The 20,086-nt window shown below is 37.7% G+C and overlaps 11 protein-coding genes and 2 non-coding genes across 13 annotated transcripts; 6 read left to right on the top strand and 7 right to left on the bottom strand.

Moving 5' to 3' along the window:
• Positions 1 to 402: 402 nt before the first annotated feature.
• Positions 403 to 1,083, bottom strand: FAR7 (Far7p; the record flags this gene model as incomplete). The annotated part of the gene is made up of 1 exon (XM_018364840.1): positions 403 to 1,083. One exon carries the CDS (start codon positions 1,081 to 1,083, stop codon positions 403 to 405), a length of 681 nt encoding a protein of 226 aa, XP_018222543.1.
• Positions 1,084 to 1,256: 173 nt separating this feature from the next.
• Positions 1,257 to 2,318, bottom strand: YFH7 (Yfh7p; the record flags this gene model as incomplete). The annotated part of the gene is made up of 1 exon (XM_018364839.1): positions 1,257 to 2,318. One exon carries the CDS (start codon positions 2,316 to 2,318, stop codon positions 1,257 to 1,259), a length of 1,062 nt encoding a protein of 353 aa, XP_018222542.1.
• Positions 2,319 to 3,015: 697 nt separating this feature from the next.
• DI49_1660 lies at positions 3,016 to 3,107 on the top strand. Its single transcript is given in 2 exon segments — positions 3,016 to 3,053; positions 3,071 to 3,107. It is a non-coding gene; the product is annotated as a tRNA-Phe (tRNA).
• Positions 3,108 to 3,309: 202 nt separating this feature from the next.
• On the bottom strand, positions 3,310 to 4,914 carry DI49_1659 (putative Xaa-Pro dipeptidase; the record flags this gene model as incomplete). The annotated part of the gene is made up of 1 exon (XM_018364838.1): positions 3,310 to 4,914. One exon carries the CDS (start codon positions 4,912 to 4,914, stop codon positions 3,310 to 3,312), a length of 1,605 nt encoding a protein of 534 aa, XP_018222541.1.
• Positions 4,915 to 5,174: 260 nt separating this feature from the next.
• On the top strand, positions 5,175 to 6,524 carry SAD1 (mRNA splicing protein SAD1; the record flags this gene model as incomplete). Its single annotated transcript, XM_018364837.1, has 1 exon — positions 5,175 to 6,524. The coding sequence occupies one exon, from the start codon at positions 5,175 to 5,177 to the stop codon at positions 6,522 to 6,524; it is 1,350 nt and encodes a 449-aa protein (XP_018222540.1).
• Positions 6,525 to 6,710: 186 nt separating this feature from the next.
• Positions 6,711 to 7,631, bottom strand: RPN11 (proteasome regulatory particle lid subunit RPN11; the record flags this gene model as incomplete). The annotated part of the gene is made up of 1 exon (XM_018364836.1): positions 6,711 to 7,631. The coding sequence occupies one exon, from the start codon at positions 7,629 to 7,631 to the stop codon at positions 6,711 to 6,713; it is 921 nt and encodes a 306-aa protein (XP_018222539.1).
• A 270-nt stretch (positions 7,632 to 7,901) lies between these two features.
• Positions 7,902 to 8,369, top strand: YPI1 (type 1 protein phosphatase-activating protein YPI1; the record flags this gene model as incomplete). Its single annotated transcript, XM_018364835.1, has 1 exon — positions 7,902 to 8,369. The coding sequence occupies one exon, from the start codon at positions 7,902 to 7,904 to the stop codon at positions 8,367 to 8,369; it is 468 nt and encodes a 155-aa protein (XP_018222538.1).
• Positions 8,370 to 8,524: 155 nt separating this feature from the next.
• NIC96 (linker nucleoporin NIC96) lies at positions 8,525 to 11,044 on the bottom strand (the record flags this gene model as incomplete). Its single annotated transcript, XM_018364834.1, has 1 exon — positions 8,525 to 11,044. One exon carries the CDS (start codon positions 11,042 to 11,044, stop codon positions 8,525 to 8,527), a length of 2,520 nt encoding a protein of 839 aa, XP_018222537.1.
• A 289-nt stretch (positions 11,045 to 11,333) lies between these two features.
• On the bottom strand, positions 11,334 to 11,945 carry LOC1 (Loc1p; the record flags this gene model as incomplete). The annotated part of the gene is made up of 1 exon (XM_018364833.1): positions 11,334 to 11,945. The coding sequence occupies one exon, from the start codon at positions 11,943 to 11,945 to the stop codon at positions 11,334 to 11,336; it is 612 nt and encodes a 203-aa protein (XP_018222536.1).
• A 624-nt stretch (positions 11,946 to 12,569) lies between these two features.
• Positions 12,570 to 13,898, bottom strand: DEG1 (pseudouridine synthase DEG1; the record flags this gene model as incomplete). Its single annotated transcript, XM_018364832.1, has 1 exon — positions 12,570 to 13,898. The coding sequence occupies one exon, from the start codon at positions 13,896 to 13,898 to the stop codon at positions 12,570 to 12,572; it is 1,329 nt and encodes a 442-aa protein (XP_018222535.1).
• Positions 13,899 to 14,152: 254 nt separating this feature from the next.
• On the top strand, positions 14,153 to 15,973 carry SPB4 (ATP-dependent RNA helicase SPB4; the record flags this gene model as incomplete). The annotated part of the gene is made up of 1 exon (XM_018364831.1): positions 14,153 to 15,973. The coding sequence occupies one exon, from the start codon at positions 14,153 to 14,155 to the stop codon at positions 15,971 to 15,973; it is 1,821 nt and encodes a 606-aa protein (XP_018222534.1).
• A 1,019-nt stretch (positions 15,974 to 16,992) lies between these two features.
• DI49_1651 lies at positions 16,993 to 17,066 on the top strand. The gene has a single exon. It is a non-coding gene; the product is annotated as a tRNA-Asn (tRNA).
• A 324-nt stretch (positions 17,067 to 17,390) lies between these two features.
• MSH4 (MutS family protein MSH4) lies at positions 17,391 to 20,027 on the top strand (the record flags this gene model as incomplete). Its single annotated transcript, XM_018364830.1, has 1 exon — positions 17,391 to 20,027. The coding sequence occupies one exon, from the start codon at positions 17,391 to 17,393 to the stop codon at positions 20,025 to 20,027; it is 2,637 nt and encodes an 878-aa protein (XP_018222533.1).
• Positions 20,028 to 20,086: the final 59 nt, after the last annotated feature.

The following is a 20,086-nucleotide window of genomic DNA, read 5'->3' as shown; positions in this document are numbered from 1 at the left end:
TATTTTTTATTTTTATTTTTATGGTAATACTTTATGTTTTTTTATTGGTTTAACGTTTTAAAAGGAAAATCTCGGCTATCAAAACAATTGCATGGAATGATTAAAGAGCCTTTCAAACTTCAACATATGCACCAGTTACTTTTCACTGTACATAAACTATAAAAGTATAAAGGATGACCTCCTAACATCTACTTATTCAGAAAACTCACTCGCATTCGCTACTTAATGCATGTAAGAGCAAGCAAAGGCCTATTAATATCTTCTCCTCAGCTACTTTGAGCCCACAAATCTCTGTCAGAAAGAGCACAAGGGCCTAGCTAGTAAACTTTGCGTATTCGAAAAGCGCTCTAAGCCATAAAGAGATTTTAATGTCGTTTCTATTTGAAACAAAGTGTCGTAATTTCAGTCTAGTACATGTAGCCTCAATAGTAGCCTATAAGTGTTCGATATGTCTGCCAACTCTTGTAAATCATTTACATTTTCCATATACATTTTGAATTCTTTGTCCTCCGAGGGAACTGTTTCCATTTGGAATTTTTGCCTAACCAACTTGATCGTCTCTTCGTGATACATTAAGGTGTTCTCCCTTAATTGCGCAACGACATGCTTTAATGAATTTTCAGAATATTTCAACAAATCCATGGATTCAAAGGTGGTCTGTTTGGATGCCTCTAGAGTTTCCCGAAGCTTCGCATTTTGGCGCTTCAGTGTTTCCAACATAGCCTCATCCTCCCTGTCCTCTTCAATGCCATCGCTTACTTGTTCTTCTCCCATAATAGTATCCCTCCCTCTTTGTTCCAAAAATCTATTGAATAATGCAATGTTGTCTGTTGTGTCATGAGACTGTTCCGACTTTTCATACCTGTTCAGGCTACCAGATAATACGTCTACATTCTGTAATATCTTCGTCTTTTCTGCTTGGTTTTTCCTCAACTGCAGCACAAGTTTGTTAACTAACGAATACATGTGATTCAAGTTTTCTGCTTGAGGGGACATATATACTTGTTGTTGCTGCTGCTGCTGCTGCTGCTGCTGTACTGACAAAGCATTGATTTGATCACTCATAGCCGAATCTGATGGCATAATCCTTCCGGTTAATCGAAAGGTGTAGCTTCCTTTTGCTTAATATATGCCTTCCTTTTGCCCGATATGGCTGTGAAATGTTTACATCCTTATGCCGTTTCACTTTCGCGCACCTTAATATTTTACGTTACATTTGGATTTACAAAAATATATAGGAGCTACTGTTCCTCTTTCTAATCATTTCGGATGTGGACAACGGTATCAACCTTGATGAGATGTCTGTCTATATCCTTGGCGTTTAACAAATCATTACTGCGAAATTTTTCCTTTCCCTCTTGAATAGTTGTCACCAAGCCTGATTTCAGATGCCTTTTGGCTACCCTTTCTTCGGTAACCCCATAGTCTATGTCAATCTTGTAGACAAGTAGGGCTCCTGTGTTGGCTAATGTTTCATAGATTTGGCTCCAGTTTTCTTGGTCATATAGTAAATACAGTCCCTCTAAGATAACGATCCTTGTAAATCTCGAAATGCAGTATTGGTCCGGAGTTGGATCTTTTAAGGCATGGTTGAACCCTGGGATAAAAATATCAGGAACCGCTTGGCTAAAAGTCTTGGATATTTTTTCGAAAACACTTGCCGTTACGCAGGATTTATCATACGAAGGGGCCTTGCAGAGGGATGTCTTGGCTAAAATTCTACATAATTGCAAGAAATTATTACTGTCAAAAGTCGGTGGCGAACCTCTTCTTTTATGGGCAGCCTCAGGATTTTCGAATAAGTCTAAGCATCTTCGAGACAAATGGAATCCATCCATAGGAACTATTTGTGCGATGTTAATACTATCGAGGGCCGACTGATCAAAACTAATTGGATCATGAACTTCCACAATTTTTATTGCATTCGCAGTACCACCCCTACCAACTACTGTCGTACATTTCTTATTATCTGATGTAGAACCTGGATACTTTACTGGTTGGAAATCGACATCCTCGACGTGATCTGTGAACAACCCCTGATTTCTATTCAGAGCAGCTATTTCATTTGGAAGGAGCGTTTTGAGAGAGCCTGCCAAATCAAGCGCGGTTTCTAACGCCCCACTTGTTTGGATAGCGTCTGGATGTGCCGATAGGAAGCTATGGTATCTTTTATTTATGACTTGACACAGTTCTTCTGCAACGGTAGACTTACCGGAGCCCGGAGAGCCGACTAGGACAACACAAACCCTGTAATTGTCATCAATACGGTTGTCCAATAACTGAAGCACTTCATCTGCCAGTTTATGTGTGTCAACCATTCTCTGTTCTGATTTTTCTTTGCTACTTCACATGACTGAAGTGTACGGTACCAGCTTAAAACAATTGCATCGAGCCGGCCTCTTAACTGCTTTACCCGAAGAGCAATGACTTGATACCGCAGGCATGCATTCATATAAATGCTTGATTTGGGTTAAACAGTAAAGAATGATCCGGTTGGTGCTATACAAAAGTGTTGGAACAAGATTCAACTATTGCCCACCCATTACTATTATATACGGTGTTAAAAGATGACATGAATCACAAGACCAATAAATTGAGATTCAAAGTGTCATCGAAATTAATGGAAGCTGAAGCGCAAGGATTGATATTGTAATAGGATCAATGAATGACAACATATAAAAAGAGGAATAGAATCATTTATAATATTATGCAGAATTGCAGACTCCTTTTTGTAGATTCCTAAATCCGGGGGGAGGATCTCGAGTATAATCTGTATACATAATATTATATCATTAAAAATAATGGAATCCCAAAAGTCATCATACAATTTTAGGTCAACAAATACTTGTACGTTAGATCACTTGTTCCATCAAACTGACACTCAACACCCTTTGGTACAATCCTGCTCAAAAAATTGAACTTGAAAATACTTTTTTGCTGAGTTTAGCTGCTCGTAGTTAAATGTTTTGAAAAGACTTGACAGCTAATGTGTCCCCAAACCTTCATCAAATATTAGCGGATTTAGCTCAGTTGGGAGAGCGCCAGACTGAAGAATAAACTTCGGTCAAGTAATCTGGAGGTCCTGTGTTCGATCCACAGAATTCGCATTTATTTTTGTTATTTTTAATTACACAATTCAAGGTTTAGAAAAGAGCATTATCGTCATTACCTTCCATCTCCAGGCAACCTGTATGTTCAGATAATCTCAGAGACGGAAGAAGTGTAGAAATATTACGTTTGTACTTACATCATACAATAAATATATATATATACATATTTATATGTGGAAAGGCGCTTTAAAAAAACCAGTTAGACAATAACATGAAAACCGGAACGAGTTTTCTCCAAACCCTTTTGAACGATTTTTTCGATTTCGTCTGGGTCGGAAGTTATGCCAGTCAAGTTTTCGTAGCCATCTTTGGTCACAAGAACATCATCTTCGATTCTCACACCGCCGACGTACATGTATTTTTTTAATATGTCCATGTTGACAAGCTCCAATCTTTCTGGATATTTTTCTAAAAACTCCTTTATTAAAAACTCATTAAAATAGCAGCCCGGCTCATTCGTAATAACCATGTTTTCCTTCAGAGTACGGCGGATCCTCAAATATCTAAACATTGGATCTGGATCATCATAGTTTGGATTACCGGCAACGTCGTGGACATCAAGCCCCAACATATGGCCTAAGCCGTGGGGATAAAAGGCACAAGAAGCCCTGCTCCTGAAGATTTTATCCACTGAGAACTCTTTCTTGAAAATTCCCATGCTCAAGAAATGCTCAATAAGAACCTTGTGTGTCAACGCATGCAAGTCGTCCCAATTAGCACCTGGTTTGATCAATCTCATTGCTTGGTTCTGCATATCAAGAACGGTCTCATAAACTTCGCGATGTTCCTTGGTGAACTTGCCTGAAGTTGGGAAACATCTCGTGATATCACTTGTATATTGTCTCCATTCTGCACCTGCATCAATCAAGATGGAATGTTTACCTTCGATATCTTCAGAGTTCTTGATGTAATGTAATGTACCGCATGCTGGCCCAGAGCAACAGATAGGATCGTATCCTAGGGAACGGCCACCTTGACGAGTGGAATGGTATTCGAATTCAGCTTGGATTTGTAGTTCATTTAGTTCAATAGGTAAAGCAGACATTACGGCCAAATGACTCTTGTCTGAAATTTGACAAGCCTTTCTGATGGTTTCAATTTCGTACCAATCTTTAATGGCTCTAGTTTCGTTCATGGCATAAAAAAAATCGGAATCGGATGGGGTCAGATATTTTTCAATGTTCTTATCGTGAATATTGTCTAAATCCGTCGTAAAAATGGTAAATTCTTGCAAGTCTTGAAGTTTTGACTCCAAATCAGACCTGTATAAAGCTTCATCAACGTCAAACGTTTTCATAGCTTCATCCAAACTCAATGGCATACCACTCCACATGACGTCTTCTTCATCGATGTTTGGCAAAAACAACGTCAGTCTGTCAGTATTACAGTTGAATAATAACGCAGAGGCGGGAATGTCAACGCCTGACAAATGGTAGAAATATCTGTTTTGTCTGTACTCCCTAGTGGTGTCACAGTATTTATTTCCTTCTAACTCTTCACCAGCAATGAAAAATGCCGTAGACCCCTTAGATAACTTTGAATTGCGTTCAAATAGCAAATCCTTGACTCTTAAGTTATGCTCTTTGGCAGGATACTTGTGGTTCCTTATCTTCATTGGGACGTCGTTAACATTAGCAAGTTCGCTCATTTTTTCTTCTTGTTTGCTGTAACAGCACTTGTATCTATCTTCTGTTTGTACTACGGTGGTTGCTCTTAACTTCTCTCTACGTCTAAAATATTTCACAAAGCATAAGTAGAACAACAAAGATCCCGAAACAACGAGGGTGATTGGTTCTAGACACATTTAACCAACGACAGATAGGGCTCAAACGTGGTATTCTCCAGGATTTCCATAACTCGAACTGGAAAAAAAGATGACACAGTTTCTGAAGAATCGCCGTAGCGGAAAGTGTCACTTCGACCTCCCTCGGTATAGTGAGCAGAATCCATGAAACTAAAAAATCTTAATAATATGACGAATTAGGAAAAAAATGGCACCATTTCGAGTAGTCCGTAAGTGTTCAGCTGTCTAGTGGGCCGGTTAGTCTAAGTTACCTAACTCTAATGGAGATCGGCAATAAGAGGAGAGATTCTGAAGATGGGCAGAAGCAAGAGGTAGTGAAGAGGGTAAAGTCTCAAGAACCAAACTATGCCTATTTGGAGACGGTGATAAGAGAGAAGTTGGATTTCGATTCAGAAAAGATTTGTTGTGTTACACTGTCTTCACTAAATGTGTACTGTTGTCTGGTTTGTGGGCATTACTATCAGGGAAGACATGAAAAGAGTCCCGCTTTCATCCATTCCATTAACGAAAACCATCATGTCTTCTTGAATTTAACGAATTTAAAATTTTACATCTTACCGCAAAATATTCAAATTTTACACGAAGATAAGGTTCAATTGTTAAATGGCATCAAGTATGCACTCTATCCAACTTATAGTGTCAAGGATTTACAAAGTTTCCCCAAACAATGTTTCGATTTAAGCAATCGCGTATACCTGAATGGGTTCATAGGGTTCACTAATACAACGACATACGATTATGCGCATAGTGCATTACTTTTAATATCACACATGAAACCCTTACGTGATTATTTTCTTTTGAACAATTTTGATAATCAAGGCGAGTTCATCAAAAGGCTATCTATATGTATCAAAAAAATCTGGTCGCCAAAATTATTCAAACATTATTTATCAGTTGATGACTTCGTCACCTATTTAAAGGTCAAAGAAGGATTGAATCTGCGTCTTGTAGATCCACGGGTTTTCCTCCTATGGTTATTCAATAGAATATGTTCATCTTCCAAACAGTTGAAATCAATTTCAAACAAGTCTTGTAAAGGAAAAGTGAAAATTGTGGAAATCGGAAAAGATCCTAAAGGCGATGGACCTGCTACGACCAAAATCAACGTAAAACCCTTTTGGGTTTTGACCTTGACCTTACCAGAATTTTCGCCCTTTAAGGATGGCAACACGGTGGATAATCTTCCACAAATAAACATCTCCCAACTATTGAGTAAATTCAGCGATATCAGAGACCCTTCCGCTCATAGCATTTTCAAACTAACGCATTTACCTCAATTTTTGATATTTCATTTCAATAGGTTCGACCATAGTAGTGAACATCCTGTCAAGAGTAGGAACCAAACGATAGTAGAATTTTCCGGTGAACTTAAAGTTTTATATGCCAACTATCGTTTAAAGGCAAACGTGATCCATACGGTTATTAAGCTGCCATCTACAGACGGGAACACATCTGATGGCGATGAAAGAAGTCATTGGGTTACTCAACTTTATGATGGCAAAAACGACAAATGGATTGAAATAGATGGTATAAATACAACAGAAAGGGAAGCTGAACTACTGTTTCTAGGCGAAACGTTTGTACAAGTATGGGAAAAGCAGGAACCGTGATGAGTACTTGAACTATCATTATTCCTATATTTTTTCCTATTAGAGCATTGGGGTCGAATGAATCTTCTCCCACTCTATTCATTTTGACTTAAAAAAACACTGTGATATATATAGGCATATAAATATATATCTATTGAAAGGCTTCTAGTTTTTTAATGCATAATGACTTTCTATAAGAGTGTCCTCCTATTTGATTGCCACCGAATTCACGCCCGCCGTCAGCACCGAAACAATGTTATTTTCCAGAGTTTCATCAGCCGTTTCAGAAAGATGTTTCTTTGGATCTTGTCTACCAACATACCTTGTCTTAAGTTCCTCCTCACTCAATTCCTTTTCTTCTTCTATTCTCTTTGAGTATTGTTCGGCTATCTTAACCATGCTCTTTGTCGCAGCCAAATTAGACTCTTCCTTTTCTTCGTAATCGTACATCTTTAAACCGGATTGCCATTGCTCTTTATGCAAATTCATCAACATCTTGGTCTCTTGTGGGGTCTTGTGATAATCAATATTTAATGAATAATAATGTCTATTCAGACCGTGAATCAAAGCTTGAATATTAGCCTTGTTCAATAGACCTGTGTTGGACGTTGTTTGTCTAGGTTCCAAATTATTTATCAATGCACCGGTGTCAATCAACCTAAAGGCATCAATGACAACCTTCCCTTTAACGGATTGAATAGGATCAACAACGACAGCTACGGCTCTGCTGTTCAATTGCTCGAAGGATTTTTGGGTGTTAACATCTACGGATGATAGCCAACAACCGAACCCAGGATGTGAATGGTACCACCCGACGACCATTTGGTCTCTACCCGTTTGCTTAAGCATATCCATCATCTTAGCTTGGAAAACATCGTCCACAGCTTCAACGGAAACACCAGTACCCGATTGAGGCATGGCAAACACATCCACAACGTTAACAGTATAATCGTCAACAAACTCACCCAACATCAACCCCATAACTTCCATGGGAACACCAGCTCTACCATGTTTCAGCATCTTTAAAAGTGCAATCGAAGAGATATAAACGGTCTCCTTTGTATCATCACGGCCGGTGTCTGCCGACCCCACCTTGCTGTTCATCATTAATCTCTGTAGTCTCTCCATTGTGCTTCTTCGTCTCTTACTCTAGTCTCCTCTAGCGTGTGGTCTCCTGCCCTTTGCACAGTGTAAGATCGCCAATTCTTAATTGTCTCTCAAATTAAAGGCTTTCTCTTGTGAAATTTGCCACCTTGAAGGCCCGAAATCATCAGCGACGTGCGCTCCAGCATAAACAGGGGGGCCATATTAATCATTGGAAACTGACTAAGAGTATGGGCTCAAATAGTTGTTTAGAGCTAGTGGGTGCGAGGATAGCCATCAATTAGTTTGGTAAGAATGAATAGAAACCAACCGAACATGGGATCGGAACAACAACAGACTGCGGGGTCCCGGACGATAAGTGTGGAAGAGGTACCGGCAGTTTTGCAACTGCGAGCTACACAAGAACCTACGAGAACTCAAGAGGCAAGGTCCACGAGACACAATGTGAGATGGGAGGAAAGTGTGGTCGATAATGAGAATATGGATAAAAAAAAAACCAAGATCTGCTGTATTTTCCATCCGCAGGAAGAGGCTGAAGAGGAGTGCAGCCATCCCTCAGATCATGATGGATCTTCATCTTCATCTTCGTCATCATCAGAGTCTGAAAATGAAAAGGATCTTGATTTCGACGAACGTAGAAGAAGAAGATCGGAAAGACGCCATCGTAAACTAGAGAAAAAGAGATCATATAGCCCCAACGCCTATGAATTCCAACCAGATTATTCTGAATATAGACGGAAGCAGCAAGAAAAGAAGGATTAGAGTATCGCGGTGAAAGACAAAGAGTAAGGCGAACTAAACAAGAAATCGCATTTTTGTATCATTCACTTTAATACTTTTACTATATATGCGCGCATACCTATATATAGATATAAACTAAAATTATACAACATTTGGAGAACATTTGGAAAAAAAAACTATAGTGAGACATCTATATTAATCAAAGTGCTGTAGGTTTCCCTTGGCATTCTGTATTGGATCATACCAGCATAAATCATACATTGTCTTGCAACATTTTTCAAAGAATCGATTTGCTGGCCTTTTGTGGAAGTTTGATACTTGCTGCCGTTCAAAGTACGAACCATATTCGATATACAGTTCAGCGTAATAATCAACAAGTTTGGAATATTCTTTACAATATTATCGTCTAGACTAGAAAAGTCCTGTGCCTTCTTTCTAGCGGACAGTTCGTCTGTAAAGGGGAGTAAGTCCAATAATTCCATTTGCGATAATGTTTCTTGCCATTGCCTGTCAAAATATAGCTCCCTAATTCTGGAAATGTTCAAGAGCAACATGCAATTTTCTTTATTTCTAATGTGGATCTGCTTCGATATGCCGACATTATCGAAATATATAGAAGCCATCCTTCTGGCCAGCAAAACAGAGTTGCTTTCACTGTTATCATCGGGTCCAATCAACGGCTGGTCCAAATCTGAGGCACTGAGCGTATCACTCAGTAAGCTGTTGACAAGTGTAATAACAATATCATATTCTTCAGCGAGTTGATATAACAGGATACTGTCATATATCCTACCGTCTTCATCAGCCCTTCTTGCTGCTTGTTCAGTAATTGTATGGAGAAATTCCCTTTCATCTCGAACGTGCAACAAAGGTTGTCTTTCTTCAATTACCCCTGGTATTCTAGCCCCGTCACGCCCAACTTTACCTAAAAGAACAGCAAACTCCTTGGTTTCTAGTACTAACTCTCTTAGGGCCTCGTGACATAGTTCAATGTCAGATGGTCTTTCATTTAGTGTGATCAAAACCAAATATTCCACAGCAACTCTTGGATCCGAGTATCTAAAAGATTTGGTGTAATTAGCTAGTATATTTGCAAACCTGATATCTCTCTTTGTTTTTTTTGCCAAACGCGTAGAACTGTCAATCTTGAATAGCTTCAAGCTTGCTAACCCTATGGCTAAATGTACCGCATCCATTTCACTGAATGTATATGCGTAATCAATTGCTAATCCATAGAGCCCACTTAACAATAGTGTTTGTAAATAGTAGTTTGAGAAGCGAGATGGCCCATATGATATTACAATGTTTTGGAAATCTTCCAAACAATACCTTTCATAAATCGGATCATTATCTGTATCACTTTCTTTAATTAACATGAGATGCATCCATAACCAATCTTCGATGCTTAAGGTAACTGCAGGAATGTTTTTTCTACTTAAGTCACATCTCCCGATTAATTTATAGACAGCCAAACGATAAGGATCGCCATCTAGAGAACTTTTGATGTGTTGATTGTATTCGGTGTGAAGTTTGGCGGAATATTCAACCGGTAAGCCATGGTCCTTTGAAGAAGCATATGCTCTGAAATAAGTTAAGAATGATTGTTCCACTTTTTTGACATTAGCCTTGTTGTCTACTAAAACCTCCAATGCTTCTTTGATCAGGCCGGCTCTCAATAAATAGAATATCAAGGCCCATATTGGTACGCCATTTATCACAGTCAAATTGGAAATCTTCCAAGACTTGTCTGCTTTCTTTAATTTGGTATCAATAAAGGATTTAATTTTATTGATGTTGGTAGCCAACCCTTCGTTCATATTCTTTTTATATAAATTATCAGCATACTGTAGAAACTGTTGCTCAAGGTACTGTTTACCAACTTCAACAACATTAATATCTTTACTTTTCATAGATTCTAGAATTCTCCAGCTCTCTAGTAGTTGGACGTTTCTTGAACCATTTGCAGAAGATAATATCGAGATAAACTCAGTAGCTATATCGTAACTTCCATTTGCTTGTCTACTATTGTTAAGTTGAAACACAATTCTGGCATAATTTTCAAATTTTTCTCTAAGAATATTATTTTCATTGACATTTAATCTTGATTCGTTGCTGTTCAAAATGTTATTGCCTTTACTGCCCCAGCTTGGAAGCTTTGGGTCCAACGAACTTATAGATTCTCTATGGTCAAGGGTCTTCTTATCTTGTACAAGGATACCAAAATTCTTCATCACTTCATCCTTATGCTGAGACCAATCAAGATTCAAATTTTGATTGATAAAATTATCAAAATCTTTTGTAGCGCCAGTTAAAAGTTGTTCAATGGACATCAAAATGTTCTCGTCCTTTTTGGTCTTTAAATAGAACTCCAGCTCCTCACCTTCGATCTTCTTGGGGGCATTTTGCTCTAAAAACTGCTTTGTTTGCAAGTCTTTGATAAAAGAGTCAACATCCTCAAAAGTCAAGCCGCTGTTAGCCAGCAAATAATGGGCTTTGGTATGGTCATTGGTGACTTTCTTTTTATTTTTCAATTGGAAAACACGTCTTCTCAATTCATTAATACTGACCTGGATGGAACCCAATTCAGACGATGCAGATGGTAGATTATCACATGACTCCAAAAGTTCGTTCAACTTTTTATTAGCACCTTTCTGGGTATTAGCATGTGCCTGATTACCACGTATCGTTCCCAACATATTTCTTGCTCCTTCAATGGCTTTCCTTTACCACTGTTGCTTGGATACTTCCTTTTAGTAAATCAATCAATGCATTTGAATTGCTTAGGAAAAGAGTTGGATTCTTGTAATTTGAAAAATTTTGGGATAAGCACGGTTACCCGTATTAAATACTATAAACCACACACCGTGGTATTGGCTTTAACACGGTAGTGATGGCTCTACAAAGAATAACCTATAAAGTTTGGTATTCGAGTCTTACATATTGTACAGCAGGGCATATATATGCTATTAAAAATGAGCCGAAATATTAAGCAAATGAAACCTTCTTCACCTTCTTTTCTTTAGGTTTATCTTCACTGGGGCCAGCTTCGCTTTTCAACATGTCACGTTTGTTCTTTCTACGTAAAACTCTTGCAACTGAAGATTTCTTCTTGATCTCATCTTTTTTCTCTTCAAGCTTATCTTGTTTCAGCGCTTCCTTTCTCTCAATTTCTTTTCTCTTCAATTCTCGTATCTCTTCTAATCTTCTAGCCTTTTCTAACTTACTTTCAGCTATATCGTCATATTTGTCACCAATAGTTTTTATTAAACGGTTTAAAGTCAAACTGTCATCATCGGCAATGAACTTCTTACCTTTCTTTCCTCTCCTTATTTTAACACCTGGAACGATAGCTCTGTTTAGTGTTGGAATGTCTAAATCTTTCTCAGAATATTTTCCCTTCTTATCCTTCTTAGCACCGTAAAGTCTAGCGAGAGATTGTTCTTTTCTTACCTTTGTTCTGGTAGGCTTGCGCTGAGCAGATTTTTCGGTAAGCTGAGGAACATTAGCCAACTGGTTTCTGGCTTGTGAGTCTTGAAACACTTCAGGGGCAACCTCTCTCCTTAACGTTTGTCTGTTGGAAGGCTTTTTTGGCGCCATTATTTACTAATACTATTGGTCTCGATGCGTTTGCTCTCTCTTCAATGATATGTGATAGTAAATGTTTCCAGTTCATCGATCTTCTTTTTCAGTTAGAAAAACTTCACCTCATCGCCACTATTCGTGAATTAAAAAAAAAATCGCACAAAAAAAATGAGAAATAAAAAGTCCAGCAAGAAAAAAAAGGGCAATATTGATGATCATAAAAAAGCATTTTTGTGCTGCGGAGGAGATTCAACGTCTGTCATGAAAGAACTTTCACAATCGTTGGCTATCAACTACTATATATGAAACCTTATCAAAATACTGCGCTAGTAAAACTATCATAAGTGCATAAGCGCTCACATGATCACGGCTAGTTTTTTTTCCGCCTGTAGGGCGCATCTTTTCTTCCAAAATAAAAATAAATTCTGCTTCGGAAACGGTACACTTACAAATTCTTCAATTAAGTGCTAACTAAGATAGGGTATTATATATTATATTAAAAAAATACATTATTGCTTTAATGAAAGTACTGCACGTGACTTTGAGTAATACGAAATATTAATATCAATAATTTGTTAATCTAATTAAGTACTATACATTGACAAAGTGTTTTTCATTTTACAAAAACTAGTTTACATATTATTTAGCCTTTCTATCCTTTTTTTTGTGATACTTGGCATTAACATCTTCAACTGACTTCATTACGTCTCTATCTTTCAATTTTACATATTTGCCGATGATTCTGCCTTTTCCATCACCTAAGTTAATGACTTTTTTCGTGAAGATATTAGCATCTGCTGTAGGCAAAATATCTCTAAAAATGTTGGAAACAGTGGCCTTCAACCCATAGTGTAATGTTAACGCCTCAGCCGCCGTCGTAAACTTAATCGCTTTATGATCATCGGTTGGAGGCTCTTGCCACTCCATTGGAGGAAAGGTGCAATCGTATAACAATAATGGGATTTCATCCGCCATATCGTAAACGGGCTTTTGGGGTGTTTTCTCAATATCAAGCAGGCGCAAGACGATTTCTGGTTCTTCATGCGTTTGACCGACTAGGAAGAGAATCGCCATCATACAACGAACTTGGTGCCACAGGAATGCTGAACCAACTAGATCAAAACAGTAGAAGGTATCAGAAACGGGAAGAATCTCTGCACTCACTATAGTACGTTTGAATTTGGTAAGCTGTTTTGAGCCATCTAGTTTACAGAAGTTCCTAAAGTCATTCTCTCCAAGGAAATATGATGCTGCTTTAGACATTTTAGTAATGTCAAGATGCCTTCCATTAAAAACATATTTATAGTGTCGTCTAGTGCAACTGAATCTTGCATCGAAACCAGGAGGAGGTCTGAGGCAGACAGCTGATATACGGATGTCGTCAGGTAACAACTGATTTAAAATTTGAACATAAGGAATCTCCTTGTTATCGTTGGCCGGATCTAGTTGTTCATCATCTGTCAAGTTAGAGCGAACCTTTAAAGAGATAACCTGATTCATTGCACTCACACCTTTATCTGTTCTACCACATCTACTAAATTGAAAATCTTGTAGAACCATAGATGGAATAAGTCTACACTTATTCATGGCATCTAGAATGGCACCCTCTATCGTGGGTAAAGGTGTGTATTCTTTTTGGAAAGCTAGCCCATTGTAATTCCACCCTAAGTACGCAAATCTTAAGGCAACAAACCTAGTATTATGCTTGGTAAAATCAAACTTTTTTTGAGTCTTTTTGGTCTTGGTTTTGATGATCCCTTCTTGTGGAAGTTTGCGCTTCTTGTTATCATCAATATGTTGGAGCTCATTACGATGTTGTTTATTTGCATTTTCCAGCTCGGTGATTCTTCGTATTAGTTGTTCCTTGGTCCAGCTGATGTAAACTGAGTCCTCCTTCTTGCCCATCATATTAGTGCCTGCAGAAACCGCCTTCATATTTTTGATTACTTTTTGAAGAAAACTGCTCATTCAAAAAATCTGAAGAACTCTTCTCGACCAGTAGTAAGTACAGATGTGACTCCTCGAGAGATTCTAAAAAATTATTCTTTATTTTGAGCCCACTCTTCTTCGTGGATAATTTAATCGGTGCGGCTTTCGCCTTCAAAAATTTTTCACTGAGAAAATTAATGAGGTTTTCCTGATGAGCCTTCTAAGATGAGCTATGAATATTTGTATAAGCAAAATCAATCATAACTAAAGAATAAAGCAAGATAGCAGAAACGATGTCAAAATCATTAGAATGGAATAATCTAGATTATTCTTTACTTCCCTGGATAAGGACAGGACTGGATGTTATGGGCTTTGAGAGCATGACTCCAGTTCAAGCGTCCACAATTCCCATGCTCGCTGGAAATAAAGATGTCGTGGTAGATTCCGTTACAGGATCCGGCAAAACCGCAGCGTTTGTTATACCTATATTGGAAAAAATTGTACAAGAGGAGGCAAACTCACCCAAATTCAAGAAAGCGCACTTTCATTCCTTAATCATTGCTCCAACAAGAGAACTATCACGTCAAATTGAATCAGTTGTTCTATCATTTCTGGAGCATTATCCTTCTGATTCATTTTCTATTAAATGCCAGCTGTTGATTGGTACTAATGAAGCTACAGTCAGAGACGACGTAAGTAATTTTCTACAGAATCGGCCTCAGATTCTAATTGGAACACCCGGTAGGGTTTTGGACTTTCTGCAAATGCCGGCAGTCAAAACGTCAGCATGTAGTATGGTAATTTTGGATGAAGCGGATAGATTATTGGATGTAAGTTTCATCAAAGATACCGAAAGAATTCTGAGACTACTACCCAAGCAAAGAAGAACGGGTCTATTTTCCGCAACTATGCGTAGTGCCGGCTCGGATATCTTCAAGACAGGGCTCAGGAATCCTGTTAGGATTACAGTGAATTCTAAGCACCAAGCGCCCTCCTCTTTGAAATTAAATTACTGTGTTGTAAATCCTCTGGAAAAATTGCAACTACTAGTCAGTGTTTTGAATAATTACAAGTTCAAAAAATGTATTGTATACTTCCCAACATGTGTGTCAGTCTCTTATTTCTACTCATTTGTTCAATATTTAGCAAAGAAAAAGATATTGACGAGTGAAGTAGAAGTATTCTCGTTGCACGGGAAGCTTCAGACATCAGCGAGAACGAAAACTTTAGCAGCTTTTACAGATTCCCTAAATAATTCTGTGCTGTTTACTACTGATGTAGCAGCTAGAGGTATCGATATACCGGAGGTGGATTTGGTTATTCAGCTCGATCCTCCGACCAATTCAGATATGTTTATGCATAGATGTGGCAGAACAGGTAGAGCAAATAGGGTTGGTAAAGCAATAACATTTCTTAACAGAGGTAGAGAAGAGGATTTTGTTGCTTTTATGCAAGTCAAAAATGTGGAACTTGAAGAGGTTGATTTTAAAATTAAGGGTATCACAGAGAATTTTTACGATACTTTTAAGGATTGGGTGCTTGAAGATCGGGATAGATTTGACAAAGGTGTTAAAGCATATGTTGCCTTTATTAAATACTATACAAATCATTCTGCAAGTTCCATTTTTAGACTTCAATCGTTAGATTATGTTGGTATTGCAAAGATGTATGGTCTCTTCCGTTTACCTCGAATGCCTGAGATAACGAAATATCTAACTACTGAAAACCAGGAAGGAGTTTTCTCAGGAAACTGGCTGGTGGATCCTCCAATTAATATTAATGAATATAGATACAAGGACAAAAAGCGTGAAAAGGAGAGGCAAGAAGCCTTGAATAATTTAAGTCTTATAAATGATAAGAAGAAGTTGAAAAGTGAGTTAAAAAAGAAGAATTTAGCTTGGTCAGATAAAACCTCAACGAAAGAGCGAAAACTCGAGAGGAAGGAAAAAATGAGTTCGAAGAGGAAGGCCATAGAGGAAGAACTCAAAGCAGAAGAACTCATCGAAAATGACGAGGAGGGACATATTCAAGAGGACTGGAAAGAGATTGTCTTGCAAAATAAGAGGAAGAAACATTCCAATAATGCCACTCAAGGCAGCTTCGACGATCTTTAATCCATGGGAGAGCCTCTAAATTGCCAATGGAATTATTCAACCTTTGTTTGAATCGATATTTTTGTACACTATCCTGAGCAAATAGAAAGTTCATCTAGCCATATTCAGACCTCCCAAAATATTCTTAGGTCACTATATGCTTTTGATTTATACTTCATTTCTTTTAAAAAAGAAACACATATTTTATAGATATATTGCTTTATCGTTCACAATAAAAGTAAGGTAAGGTTTTACATCAAGAAAATATCTCGAGCGGAGAATTTTGAGTATGTGGCAATTGGACAAGTTAATAGCTGCACTTAAATCCCTGAAGATGTACATTGACCAGCTATAAAGAAACGTAACGATAGTTTAAATTCATAGCGTTTGACAGTGGGAGAGCAAATCATGCTAACTGCAGATCTGTATAATTTCACGATAAATATTGGGATTTCATTTTCTTTGAATAATAATATAATGTAAAGAAACCATACTGGTATCTCCTCGTGTATTACTCTCGCATGAGCGAGTCGGCAATCTTGCATAGTTTTCTAAACATTTGTGTTCTTTTTTTAAATGTTACAATTTATAAATCCTATTACATTATCAATACTTGCGCTTCGGCTTCCATTAAATTCGATGACGGCTTGAACCTTGTTTAATTGGTCTCGTAATTCACTCCATCTTTTGACGCCGTATATAATAATATCCTAGTGACATGGATAAGGCTTCTAATCTACGGTACTAGTAGTAGATGGACGATGATTGTATTCTTGTTCAAACACTTCCATAGGTGCCCGGTCACGGCCGACCAAATAAACAGCCACTATTGGACATGATACGCAATGAAAAACAGAATAACTGATGTTTCAGAATGAGAATAGGCAAGTTTAAGAAAGAACCGCTTAATTGAGGTTTTTGATACCTATTAAACTATTAAATGTCAACATAGAATCACAATTGGGCCAGAGATGGGTTATATTTAGATGTAGAAATCATGAACTATTTGGGTTTCTTACCCCCCGATATTAAAATAAAATGACTCCATGGCCAAGTTGGTTAAGGCGTGCGACTGTTAATCGCAAGATCGTGAGTTCAACCCTCACTGGGGTCGATTTTTTTGCAAATCTTAATATAAGGGGTCTAATAAAATGTCTACAGTCGGTAACACTCGGTAGACCTTTTATTCGACCTAATCATCACAGCGTTCGCTGCTCTCACTTTACCGTCTTCTCAGTTGTAAAGCCGTATATTATTTTTTTCCATGTCTTTGTTTCTCTATTGGATTCGGAGTATATTTAACCAAGATATAGACGGGTAGCAACGAAATATAAGAAGAGAGTAAGTAAGTCCCGTAAATAAGGCAGTGAGACTAACGGACTAATACCGAACGAAAATAAAAGCCAAAACTTAGGCACAGAACACCAAAAAGTATCTTATGAGCGAATCCAACCTATCTAGTTTCATTAGCACAAATTATTTCAATTTGAGGTCAGCGGCTAATTCCTCGAACCCTGTTTCAAAGTCAAGTACAAAGAAGAGTAAGAGGAATCAAAGATCTCCAACAACTAGTAATAATTGGACCTTTAAAAAGAGAACTCTTCAAGCATCACAGACGATATGGGAGGACAGGGAAAGAAGTTCCTCCAATAGCCGTTATCTAATGAACCGCTCAATGGCATCCAGAACTACAACTTCTTTGAGCCGGTATAGTACCAATACTTCACTTCTTGGCCCCAGTGTTGATTGTGTCCTCTGTTGTATATACGAAGTTCCAAGAGACGTCAGTACACGAATTGGACTATGTATAATCAACTGCAACACGGGGCAGCTGTTTCTTTCAGATTTCATGGATTCGCAGATCTACATTCGTGTAGTACATAAACTCCAAATATACCAACCTACAGAAATACTAATTCCAAGCAACTCACTGACACCAACAGTGTCAAAATTAGCAACAATGATAAAATTCAATGTATCAGAGACTGTTAAAATTGAAGAGGGATCACGAAAGTGTTTTAATAGCCAAGATGGATTAGCGGCAATCGAAAAGTACTTATTGGATGATACAAAAAAGGATCTAAAAATTGAAGAGCTGATAGATAAATCTTTTGCTCTCTGTGCTGCATCCGCTGCGATAAGCTACATGGAAGAGATCATATCCAAAAATACGCGAAATTTGAACGCATTTCGTAAACTACGTATTCAGTTCGAAGGAACTGAAAACACAATGTTGATTGATTCTAAAACTGTGAGAGGATTAGAGCTTGTAGAAAACAAATTGGATAAAAACGGAATATCGCTATGGAAATTCTTAGATTCCACCTCTACTAAAATGGGACAAAGATCACTTCGGAACAATATACTTCAGCCTTTAACCGATAAGGAAAGTATTGAGATGAGATTAGAGGCTCTGGTAGAACTAGAGAATAACGATGATCTTCTGCAAAATTTAAGACTCGAAATGAAGTCTTTACCCGACTTAGATAAATTGTTTTCGAGGTTGCTTTGCGTGAATCAAGCGGCAATAAAACCGGATCAAAGAATTAATTATGTCTTGTTGTTAAAGGAGACTTTACAGAGTGTAAAATCACTAAAAACTATTTTAAACAATGAAACAATTAAAAGCCGTTTAATAGGTGAAACCAATAAAATATTCAACAACGATGCAAACATAGAAATTGAAAAGCTGATTAATGAATATATAAATGAAGATTGTGTTTGGGCATCTTCGACTATGCAACTGCTTAATCAGCGTTCATTTGCTGTAAAAAGTGATTCTAATGGACTTTTGGATGTTTCAAGACAAATCTACAAGGAAGTAAAGGACGAGTTTTTCCATGAAGTAGAGAATCTTAGCGCCGATCATAAAATCAATCTAGATCATAATTACGATTCAGCTAGAGGCTTTTACCTCAGAATAAAAAGGCAAGATTTTACTGACAACATCGCTGCTCTTCCAGATATATTCATTTCAAAAACAACAAAAAAGAACTATATTGAATGCACTACCTTAAGCATTATTAAAAAGAATGCCAGACTGAAAGAAGTTATGGAAGAAATATTACTTTTAAGCGAAGAGACAGTTGACGACCTTCTCGATAAAATCGCATCTCACATTTCTGAACTATTCATGATCGCAGAAGCGATTGCTATCCTAGATTTAGTCTGTTCATTCGCTTTCAATTTGAAAGAGAATAGTTATACAATCCCGACTTTTGCAAACAATCTACTTATCCAGGATTCAAGACATCCTTTGCTCGAAAAAGTCATAGATAATTTTGTTCCTAACAGCATATCAAGCACGAAAAATAGTTCCAGCTTACAAATCATTACAGGATGCAATATGAGTGGGAAATCGGTGTATTTGAAACAGGTTGCCCTCATTTCCATAATGGCCCAAATGGGTTCAGGTATACCAGCACGCTATGGATCCTTCCCTATTTTTAAACGCCTACATGCAAGAGTTTGCAATGATACCATGGAATTGACATCATCGAATTTTGGCTTTGAAATGAAGGAAATGGCTTACTTCTTAGACGACATAAACGAAGATACGCTACTAATTTTAGACGAGCTTGGACGAGGCTCAAGTGTTGCCGATGGATTTTGTGTTTCTTTAGCTGTTACTGAGCATTTGCTTCGAACGGGAGCAACGGTATTCCTTTCTACTCACTTCCAGGATATTCCCAAAATTATGTCTAAGAAGCCGGCAGTTTCTCATCTTCATATGGATGCGGTTGTTTTAAATGACAAGTCTATTAAAATGAATTATCATCTGACCCAGAAGTCTGTCCAGATAGAGAATAGTGGAATAAAAGTCGTAGATAAAATATTCAGCCCTAATATTATTGAAGAAGCTTACAATATTCACTCACTTTTGAAGATTGCTAAAGCCAGAATTAGAAATCAAAACTTGGATGATGTTATTGATGAAAATACTATAAACCAAATGAAGAGAATTCACAATCTTGTGGCAATTGTGCATGAGTGTGTGAAAAACGAAAAAGAGCCCTTAACCTTGGAAAAGCTAAGAGAAATAAATTCTGAGTTTATTGAAAAATTTGAAGGATGATTTGACTTCTATCGTCTGATTTTATGGCCAGCCTCTATTACTATGTAATCGAAAACCAT

This window comes from Saccharomyces eubayanus, chromosome VI (genome assembly GCF_001298625.1).
Source record: "Saccharomyces eubayanus strain FM1318 chromosome VI, whole genome shotgun sequence".
Classification (NCBI taxonomy): Eukaryota; Fungi; Ascomycota; class Saccharomycetes; order Saccharomycetales; family Saccharomycetaceae; genus Saccharomyces; species Saccharomyces eubayanus.
The sequence above is the reverse complement of the archived record's forward strand: the minus strand, read 5'-3'. Positions and strand labels throughout refer to the sequence as shown.